Source organism: Lactuca serriola, chromosome 3 (assembly GCF_051521515.1).
Source record: "Lactuca serriola cultivar US96UC23 chromosome 3, Lser_US96UC23_V15, whole genome shotgun sequence".
In the NCBI taxonomy this organism is placed as follows: Eukaryota; Viridiplantae; Streptophyta; class Magnoliopsida; order Asterales; family Asteraceae; genus Lactuca; species Lactuca serriola.
In genome coordinates this window covers 235,152,263-235,163,241 of record NC_136410.1, presented here as the reverse complement: position 1 = coordinate 235,163,241, position 10,979 = coordinate 235,152,263, and the positions used below count along the sequence as shown (strand labels likewise).

Here is a 10,979-nt window from a genome sequence, read left to right as displayed (position 1 = left end):
TATATTATGCTTAATCGATTAGCAAAACTTGTTGACTGCATATTACTAATCATTTGCTAAACAATATATTTAATATCTTATAATTGATTTAGAAGATTGCGATTGTTATCTTCTAAATAATTTTGTTCTTTTTCTAGTTCTTCATTTACGTTACACAAGTAAAATCATGGAAAAACTAATTCCAATATGGGTGTGAATATTTGTAAAGATTCATAAAGTAAATAGGTCGAGAAATTTTTTTTAATATTGTGATGTTATAAGTTAATTATTTTCTTAATAACAAAAAATCAACATAAAGACGGTGTTTTTACTTTTTTAATATATTAAATATGATTATATATATATATATATATATATATATATATATATATATATATATATATATATATGAGTTTATATATTTTATATATATATATATATATATATATATATGAGTTTATATATTTTATAAGGATATATATGTAATTTATAAATTTTACAAGGATATATATATGTAATTATGAAAGTTTAATGGGATATAGATAAAATTTTCCTTAGTTTTTTTGTAGAGATCATAAGCAAATTAATGGTATATATATATATATATATATATATATATATATATATATATATATATATATATATATATATATATATATATATGACAGGTTATAATTAATTAATAGAAAAATAATAACAAACAAACAACACCAAACACCAAGATCAAGAAAGACATGAAAACTAAATAATTGAAAGGTAAAGGCTTGTATAACTTTATAGATCTCTGGTCAATCTTCTCAAATACCTTAACGGACACAAATAACTAAGGTGTTGTTTGTTTGTATTTTTGAAGTAAAAATTCATAAAATTAAGGTGTTGTTTGTTTGTATTTTTGAAGTAAAAATTCATAAAATCTGCGGACCACCTCTGCAATACTTTGCGATTGAATAGGTGGACCAAACGGCTGCAAACTGTAATAAGAAACATATTTGTTTTTTTTAACATTTGCAGATATTAATAATTTAAAATAAACTGATTTTATGAACCGAAAATAGTTTTTTTAATATCGAAAATTTGATAATGTATGTCATTTTAACAATAATTCATATTATTTCAACAAAAAATAATGATATTTCAACAAAAAAATAAAGATATTTTAACAAAAATAATGATATTTCATCAAGAAATTATTATTATTTAATATAAAAAACGAAAAAAATTCAACAAGAATAAACAATTTTTTTTTAAAAAAAAAGTAAAATAAGATTTCAGCAACATATAATCAAGATTTCAGCAAGAAAAAAGAAAAAGAAAAGGTTGAAAGAGACAATACAAGTGTTGCATCAAACAAAACACACGTAAAGGTTTTTTACTCTAAAGACTTCTAAAAAACAAACAATTGCGAGATTAAAAGTGTTGTGCGTGTGCTGCGCTGCGCAACAATAAGAGGTCTGAAGAAGTTTTTTACAAAAAACAAAGAGCACCTAAATAAGAGGAGAAGAGAGTTGGGAGAAATATTAACCATGAACTACTTTGATCTTAATTGAGGGCTATACGTTATTTGATAGAAATACCCTTCCATAAAAAGGATACCCATGAACCACTTTTTTATTGGCATTACTTGCATGTGTTGCAAAAAACATCATAAATATTTACATTTTTATTCATAGATACTCACAATCACAAGACTTTTAGACAAGCACTTCAAATCAAACAAATAACCATAAAGCTTCAATGTGACACTGTCAAAGAAAACAAAAATTGTCAAAAATCATACAACTAAGTTTATTACCGCAGGGGCAAATTAGTCAAACAATAAATAAAACTTCAACATTTGAGAATAGAATAGATCGATCTTACCAAATACCAAGCACGATTGTCAAATATCGAAATTGATTATTTGATCTGCCTCATAATAAGATCCAATACCTAGTTCTTTGATCTGCAATAAACTAAGTTTTTTAGGGCTATTTTTGATAATGAGAACAATGACATTCATTTCTTTTGCATAGACCAAAGATTTAGTGTAACAATACTATTTACGTTGTGTCTGGAATGGATAAGCTAACTTATTTTTTGAACTTACTGAAATACAATGTTTGGTGAGACTAGTAAAGTAATTCACAAGCTAGCTTTTTAAAAAACTATCTGAGATATCTTATTGATATGCTTACACGACTTTTTCCACAAGTTTTTCAAATATACCAATTCATGCCATTTAAATTATATATCTAAATGTCATTTTATATTCGTCATCTAGTTTTTCAGTTACTTTTTACCAAACACTATTACTTTGTCAGCTATCAGAGAAAAACGGAAAACAATATAATATAGTATCTTAGGTTAAATACCTTAGGCACTTCGGTTGTAATAGTGGCATTTGGAGAGCTATAAAGGAAGTAGTTTTTGACATGATTAGGAACCATTAACATGGAATATTTCCCTTTGTGAGACACTTGGCGTATATTTAAATGCTTCAAGTTGTTGAATGGTGAAGGTTGATATAATAGTACATCCGGATTCATGGATAACCCCTTCACACAAAAATTAACAACACACAAATAAAAAATTTGCATTTAAAACTAAATCCAAAAAAGTTCGAAATCAGTCTAATTCATGTCAAACACAACACAGTACAATCTATTATATCATTACCTGAATGACATCTGAGTAAAGATTAATAAATTTGGTACTATGGAACTCCTTGAGCACCTTTAAAAGCTGGAAAGCATCTTCCTTCTTAAAATCAGAAAGTGGATTTGGCATAGAGAGATGAAGATCCACTTTCTCTAGATTCTCGAAACCATTTGTTAAAAGACACAAAGGGCACTCACCACCATAGACAAAAGATGAGAGATTAGGTGCTGAGATGAAAAGCTTGTTAAGGAAACAATCCGTTATAGTCAGATCCTCAAGTCTTGGAGCTGAAACCTTAAAAACCTTCACTTCCGACATGTAACACTCGGTGATACTCAGTTTCTTCAAATTTACACATTTGGAGAACAGATCAAGATACTCATGGTTTTCATTTCTTCCATCAGAAATTACGAAGTCGTTGAGATGTAAAGTGGTTAGATTTGGAAGATCCCAAGGATACTGAGGTGCGATGCAGTAATCTTCATGGATGTTTTTTAGGGTGAAGTGTTTGAGGGATTGGGATTCGAAGATACAATTTGGGAGTTTTCTGTCTCTTTCGAAAGTGGAGATGTTTAGGTTACGAATGTTGTGAGATACCACGTAATTTAGAAGGACTTTGACGAGAATCTGGCTGAGTGTTCCATCGAAATTGAACTCAAGTGAGGAAACATCGGTTTGATCATTGCGATTAGCTATAACGTGTCTTGCGAATCTTATAAATTGACCTAATTGTTGGAATTCGGAAGTTGAGAATTTGATATGGGTAAGGGTAGTCCAGATGAACTTCCATTTTGAAGATAAGACGCAGGTTTGAACAGCGTATTTCATGTCCATGAAAGAGAGAATATGATGAATAAGATCGTGAGGTAAGCTGCTTAATCTATCGGTTTCTGTATCAACCACAGGTTCATCGAGGACAGAATCCATTGTTTCTTTCTACCAAAAACAGTGATCTGCATTGTTAAGAATCATTCAAATTTCAAAGCAGATGATTAAATATGAGCTTAATAAACATGTTAACAGCAACGATTTGGCTTAATTGATAAATAAAAAACCCTAAATTGCCTTCGTTTCGAAGTTCAAACGAGATCGCTGCTCCAAATTACAAAAAGGGTCTAAATTGGCTTGAAGTAAGATCAAATCAGGTGTGATTTCGGAAATGCATGTAATAATTTCCAAAGAACGTTTAACTCTGCTGATTCTTTAATAGAAACTGTAGTGTGAAGTACTGAAGTAGAACAAAACATGTAAAAAGAAGATGAATCGGACAGAAGTACAGAAGAAAAAGCAGAAGTTGCATTAACAAAAAAAAAAGTAAAAAAAAAAAAAAAAAAACTGAATCTATGTAGTAATAATTAGAATTGATAAGTAAGATTTGATTCAAGTAGAAACAATAATACCTTTTGAAGGTGTCGCAATGGCTTCAATGGTGTTGTCGACTGTGACTGATCAGGAGAAAGAGAGAAATAGAGACGGAGGACACTGGTTTTGTGGGTAAAAGAAAGAAAGAAAAAAGAAAAAGATGCCGCTGCTTTGACGAATGGTCACATCAAGGATATATCCGAACCGATAAATGAATAAAAAACACAATGCAACAAACTTTTATTTCACAATAGTCCCACCAACAACATTTATAATCAACAAACTTCTATTACACAAATGGTCCCACTAAAAAGATATATTTGTTTTTTTAGTGTAACTTTATCTTTATCTTCTTTCATCAATTTATCAGATAAAAATAAAAAGAAAAATTATAAAAATAACAGGTATAGATTGAGAGATATAATATAACATACGGGCCATTTTTTTTTTAAATATTCATAAACGGTCGTAATGAGTGTATTGCGATTTCTCTGCATTGTGCATTGTGAGAGAATCCTAACCAAGGTCATACGGATTTTTTTTTTTTTTAATTGTAAAGAATTTCCACCAATGATATTCACACTGAAAAATCTAAAAGAAAAAATAAAATGAAGTACCGAAATAGAATAAAAAAGAATAAAATTTACGCAAAAATAGATATCGTATGCAAATTTGGACTTATTTTCTACTCTTCCAATAATTCCATCATCTTGAGAAAAAGAAATTCAAATTAGAGGATGATTTATTGGTAAAGAAAACTAGCTAACAATGGGTTGATTTGGATTTGATTTAGGTTCAATCTATTTATTAATTGGGTTGAAGATTTCAATCCAATTCAACTTGTTTATTTAAATGGGTTGATATTTTCAATCCAACCCAATTTTTTTGTTAAATGAGTTGTCATTGAGTTGACATGTTTATTTATTTTTCAACCCAACCTGTTAAATAAATGGGTTTGACATGGGTTAACCTATTTAAAATTAAAAAATAAATTAATTAATTAACTAAAATTTATAGCATTTAAATTAGCTCTAAACTTAAATAAAATTTCAAAGTATGTCAAAAATATAATCTCAATTTACAAATACAAATAAACTATGGAAGAATCATGTGTTGCGGGTGTTGGAGTTGTGGGGTTGGAGGGTATTTCATAATCTTATTAAAAAATGGGAAATAGCAACAAACTTTACAATGTTTTACACATACTCATAGGCTTTTCAACGTACAGTGTCTTAATAAGAAAAATATTGGAAGTACAATGTTGTAATAAAAAGAGTGATAGTAGGACGCTACTTCTTGTATTTAGCCCTAAAAGAATTTGTAACATCAAGTTGAGGAAGCTTCATTGACTTCTAGACAAAACAGAAATATAAAACTAACATTAGGCATAATCATGCACTCAAGTTTTATATTACCTGCATCAAACATGGTCTTCTGTGAAGTGATGTAGGATCTAATATAGAAACTTTGTGTAAGCCCTAGCTTTGTTCGGTGCTTTGAGACCTATATAAGTAATTAAGCGTAGAATAAGGTGATTAATAAGAGACCAGCGTATGAAAATATGACTTCTTCGGTAAAACAAAAAATAATAGCATAAAGTTTGGATTAAACCTCAACAAAGCAGAAATGTATATAGAGTTTATAATTCACTATTACAACTTTAGTTTGTATGTTTCAAATAATAAATAAGAATGAGCAAGGAGGACGCACCCTCACCCTCATATGTGTTATCTAGAATAGACTATGGACACCATATACAGATGTACCTTATGTCTCTCCATGAGTTGTATAAACAATATAATTAATCAGATACTTCTTGTTCTAAAACATAAAAATCAAATAGGTTATAATACAAATTAGCATCAACCCTTAACCATTATTAGTAGCACAATGGGATGTTATTACTCTAACTATGGCGGACAAGAACCCCCTCATTAGATGGCACTTTCAAGCAGGCACATAAAGCTGGATTCTCTAATTTTTGCAATAATATTCCAAGGCAAGGGAAACCTGAAACAATGTATATTTCTTTCATCAAATGAGATCTTTCCCTCTACGAATAGTAAATGTAGTTAACTAACAACAACATATGAATTTGTTTGATTCACACACTCAATGTTCTCAACATCATCAGACCTATACACCTAATAATACAAATATATAATTCCATATTTCCATTCCTTTCAGAAGAAAATTATAAATATTATTACATTGTTAGTTAGTTACATGAGATGCATTCTCCTTGATCATTAAAAGCAGGATCACCACTATTACCTACAAAATGGCAAGTATAAGCACAATAGTTATAGCAGGAAGATACATGCATGACATTAGTAAAATATGAGTTGACACATGATGTGCTAACCCAGGTTAATTGCTACATCAAATTGAATGCCCAACAGTTCAACTTATCCATAAGAATAGGATGTAACATGTCAGCCACAAACCAACACTATTACTTTACTTTTATACACGATTAGAAAGCAGACCAGAATTTAAGAAACTCAAGTATGCATGAAGTAGACAAACCTCCAAGCGGATATCCTACAACAGTAACTACATCCTGTTGAGGAAAATGAAAACGCACAAACCAAGTTTTTAATTTTTTTTATCAATTATTCTTTTTCTAAAGCATGGGAATTGGACAGCTTATAAAATCTTATTGGAAAGAAAAAAAAGCAACCATGATACATTAGAAATAATCTAATACAAAAATTCATTTCAAACCTGAATTCATAAATGAAATATTCCCTGCATATCGTTAGACGTTAGACATAAGAAAAACTTGAAAACTGGAAAACAAAATAAAAGCAATCAAAATTACAAATAAATAGAAAATAATCCTAGAATCTTACTGCTAGCCAATTGCACCAAGTCCAAATATAGTAACTGTTGTTCCAGCTTCCACTTTTGTTGTCTTCCATGCATCACCTACCCCTGAACAAAAAAAAAAAGTACAAAATTTGTATATATTTATCACCAATTATCACCAACATATAATTAGTAAACGACTATAAAAAGAATATAATATATGTACTCAATAAAACTTGACACATTTAAGAAATGGTATAAAGTTTCTCCACTGATGTCTTTGAATCTACTTGTTTTCTTTTCCTTCATAAGGTATATAATTACCTTATTACAGTTCGTTAACTGAAAAAGGTATATAAAAAAGCTAATATATTTCAGTTAAGTAACCGGAATGTTAGTAAATTACAAATAAAAAAGGTATATAAAAAAAGTCTACACATAACACATAAAATACCTCTTTCACTCCATAAGATACAAATCAAAATATAATGAATTAAAAATTTGAGAAATATGAAGGGTCATGGTGGGTTAGGTTTTGCATGGATGTACACCTAGACTATATAAGAAGCCCCTAACACCCAAAATTTGTGACCCATGCACACTAAGAGTTGTTAGCCAATTTTGAGCTCCCAAATCTCTCTCTCTCTCTCTCTCTCTCTCTCTCTCAAGTCCATCCTCTTGTACTTGGTTTGTTATAAGACATTTGAGGCATCACACTTGAGGTGCTAGGCTCCTAAAGGTCATTCACAAGCAAGCTACTACACAAGGTATTGTTCTAACTGATTTTATGTTTTTAAATGTTACCTTGCATGCTAGTTTAGGCTTTATGCTTTGGAAAACAATATTGTATGTACAATTAGAGAAAACCTAGATCCAGAGCTTTAGGGTTGTATGTGCACCATAGGAATGTTAGAGTACATAAAACCCATCATAAGAGAGGAGTAGATCCAGAAGTTGAGCTTCATTTCTGGTTCAACTGAGGTATAACGCTCCTACCTTGCTTATAGTATGTCTAGATCTAGTTTTAGGAGGTTTTCTCCATATTTTGGTCAAATAATGTTGGTCTTTAGGACTTGGACGTCCCATGGGGGCAAACCTTTCAGATCTAGGGTCTATAGGAGACTTCATGGCATGAAGGTGCCAACTTTATGGCCATGAAAGTCCTATGCAACTTGTGGACCATCTTTTTGGCCTTTTGAGCCAAGTAGTTTATGCATGCAAGTAAAGTTAGGAACTTTACGTGACCAAACTGTCCCTAGTGTCCAGATCTATGATCCTATGGCTTATCTTGAAGTTTTGATGGTTTTTGAAGTTAGAACTAAGCCATTTTGAGCTAGGGTTAGGGCTCATTTCGACTAGGATGAGTCTCAATGGGTAAAGTCAAAAACTTTACCCTCCTAGAGGTGTATTCGACTCAAATCTGGAGTATGGGACTTAGACTCGAAGAATAATGGCTTAATACATTAAGAAAGCTTATCAGACTGAAGAACTGGATGAGTTCATAGAGGAACTCGACAAGTTGGGTCGAAATGTCTCGATTCTGTAAAAGGAAGAACTCGACGAGTTCAATGATGGACTCGACAGGTTGATTGGAAAAGTCATGATTCTGTTGATAGGAGGAACTCGACGAGTTTGTGAAAGAACTCGATGAGTCGGATCGCTATTTCAGGGTTTTATGGTTTATGGAACTTGGCAAGTTGAGTCAACCCAGAATGTTGACTTTGACCAGGGTGTTGACTTTTATTTTGACCTTGACCAAAAATTGACCCTTAAGGGGTTATGAGTATGGAAGGGTTATTAAAGGCAATGTTTTATGTGTAGGAGTTTGAGTGAGGTTGATTTCAGAGCCACGGACAGTTTAGCGACTTTACATCATTCGAGGTGAGTTACCTTCCAGTAGAAGTGGGTCGAAGGAACCAATGCCAGCCCATTAGTAGTTGATTAGAGTAACGATGTTTGTTTTTGCAATAATTGTCTGGTATGCCAGTATCTGTTATGCTTTATGTGCTAGTATGATGATATAAGGTGATAGTGGTAGGAGGGGTGGGATAGACCCCGTTACCTGTTGAAATGATCGAAAGGGTAGGCAAGCACCCATATATGATAAGCAGTTTGTGGTTTATGTGTATATGCTAGGGTAGTATGTGGTAGCGGTAAGGGGTGAAATAGTCTCCGGTTACCGGTTGAAAGAGACCGAAAGGGTAAGCCAGCACCCAAATCTGCTAGGCAGTTACGGTTGAAAGAGGCCGAATGGGTAGGCTAGCACCCATATGTGCTAGGTAGTTATCAGTTGAAAGAGACGTAAGGGGTAGGCCAACACCCGAATATGCTAGGCAGTATGTGTATTGTATGGTATGCGGTATAATGGGGGGAACTCACTAAGCTTCGTGCTTACGGTTTTTAGTTTTGGTTTCAGGTACTTCCTCTTCGAAAGGAAAGGATCTGGCATGATCACAGTGCCTCACACTACATTTTCCGCACATGATATCTTTGGGATTTATACTTTGATGTTGTTTTATCATGCCATGTTTGACTATTGATACATGGGTTTGATCTGATTTGATGTTATAGATGTTTTCACACAAATGGTTTTATAATTATTTAATTTAAAAATGAAATTTTTGGTCTTAAATTTTGGGATGTTACAACAATCCTTAAGAACAAGTGCATGTAATCCATTCCATTCCCCTCTCATATTACTAGCACCATCATACCATTGGCCACAAATTTTACCAACATCAAACTGATAGTATAAAAGTTGTCTCCACATATTTGTTTTCAAGGTTAATGATAACGTATCCTTGACATGAACCAAATCGAAGAATCTTTCTCGAATGATCCCCTCTGCATCAACAAATCTCAAAACTATGGCCATTTTCTCTTTTTTAGACTCATCTCGTGACTTATCAACTATGACACAAAATTATGAATCCCCCACTTCACTACGGATATGTTTTCAAACTTTATTTGTAATAATACTAGGAATTTCTTTTTGAACTTCTCCAGAAGTATACTTTGAATTATAATGATCTTTCTCTAATATAACATTTTCAACTTCATCATTATAAGATGCTAGAAGTTTTAGTAGTTGGAGAAAATTACCATGATTTTTAGAATTAGGAATTTCATCATTTCCTCGTAAAGTGCAAGCTTGGAATGTCAACCAACGAAATGTGTCAATCGAAGCTTTTAATCGTGAACGATTCTTCAATATTTGTACTTCATTTTGCTTCACTATGATATTTTCAATGTGTGCTTCTTGGTTCATCAAGCTTTTAGCGAATGCAACTGCATTTTTATGTTGTGAACAACCAATGTGCTTCACGAATGCAAAATTTTTCCCGTCATTAACATTTTTCCAATTATCAAATCCTTTAACAGTAAATGCATCATAACCATGACACACACTTGGTTTATCGTTAAATATATAACAAATAAAATAATAAGATGAGTGTATTGTTGGAGAATATTCTAACAAATTAGGGAAAAAGTTGAACACAGAGTATTGGAATCTACGAGGATGTTTCTTTGAACCTTTAGCATGATACTCTTTAAGACGTATTTGGAAAGGTCCTAAAGTCATATAAGCTCGTCTTACTTCTTCTCTTAAATTAACCGGATAATCCCACATTTGTTTTCGTTTAGCAGGATCTATTTCTAGTTGCTTAAGATCCATCTCATTAGGATTTGATTGTGTGGCTTCAGAAATGTCATTCTCTTTTTGATTTCCATGTTGTTGCAGTTGTGGCTCGCTTGTTAAAGCTCTTTGACATTTACTCTCGTGATTTTCATTAAGTGTTTCTTCATCATCACCCATTCTTTTGAAAAAAGAATGAATTGTTTTCATATTGCACATGATTGTATCTATAAAAAATCAAAATGTATGAACAATTCATTCAAGGTCTGCCAACTAACTTTAATTTATGCAAAACAAATCATATAACATTGTTTGACATCCTAATTTTTTGATTCCTAAATTCCAACAACAAGAAAATGGAGGAACGGTTCATATTAATTAACAATCTCAGCTCATTTAGACAAACAAGCAATTGAAGGAACAAATCAACAATCTTTGCTCATTTAGACAAACAACAATCAATTGGAGGATCAATAGTGTGTGAAATCATTTAACTGTGTGAAATTCCCACAACAAGCAATTAAGCAAATGGAGAAAAGAAGGAATTTAGAAT

The 10,979-nt window shown here is 31.8% G+C and overlaps 2 protein-coding genes across 2 annotated transcripts; both read right to left on the bottom strand.

Annotated features, from left to right (window-relative positions):
• Positions 1-1,536: 1,536 nt before the first annotated feature.
• Positions 1,537-4,179, bottom strand: LOC145093719 (F-box/LRR-repeat protein 25-like). Its single transcript, XM_079031951.1, has 5 exons — positions 4,017-4,179; positions 2,635-3,569; positions 2,331-2,513; positions 1,840-1,921; positions 1,537-1,721 (listed from the first exon to the last, which is right to left on the bottom strand). The coding sequence occupies exons 2-4, from the start codon at positions 3,541-3,543 to the stop codon at positions 1,859-1,861; spliced, it is 1,155 nt and encodes a 384-aa protein (XP_078888077.1). The 5' UTR covers positions 3,544-3,569; positions 4,017-4,179; the 3' UTR covers positions 1,537-1,721; positions 1,840-1,858.
• A 5,566-nt stretch (positions 4,180-9,745) lies between these two features.
• Positions 9,746-10,606, bottom strand: LOC145096094 (uncharacterized). Its single transcript, XM_079033863.1, has one exon. The coding sequence runs from the start codon at positions 10,604-10,606 to the stop codon at positions 9,746-9,748; it is 861 nt and encodes a 286-aa protein (XP_078889989.1).
• Between the last annotated feature and the right edge of the window lie 373 nt (positions 10,607-10,979).

Excerpts from the sequence above, each read along its gene's own strand:
- LOC145096094 (XM_079033863.1), bottom strand. The coding sequence starts at position 10,606 with ATGGGTGATGATGAAGAAACACTTAATGAAAATCACGAGAGTAAATGT.
- LOC145093719 (XM_079031951.1), bottom strand. The coding sequence starts at position 3,543 with ATGGATTCTGTCCTCGATGAACCTGTGGTTGATACAGAAACCGATAGA. Across the intron at positions 2,514-2,634 it reads TTTACTCAGATGTCATTCAG|GGGTTATCCATGAATCCGGA; the intron begins GTAATGATATAA and ends TTTTGTGTGAAG. Across the intron at positions 1,922-2,330 it reads TTACAACCGAAGTGCCTAAG|ATCAAAGAACTAGGTATTGG; the intron begins GTATTTAACCTA and ends AGTTTATTGCAG.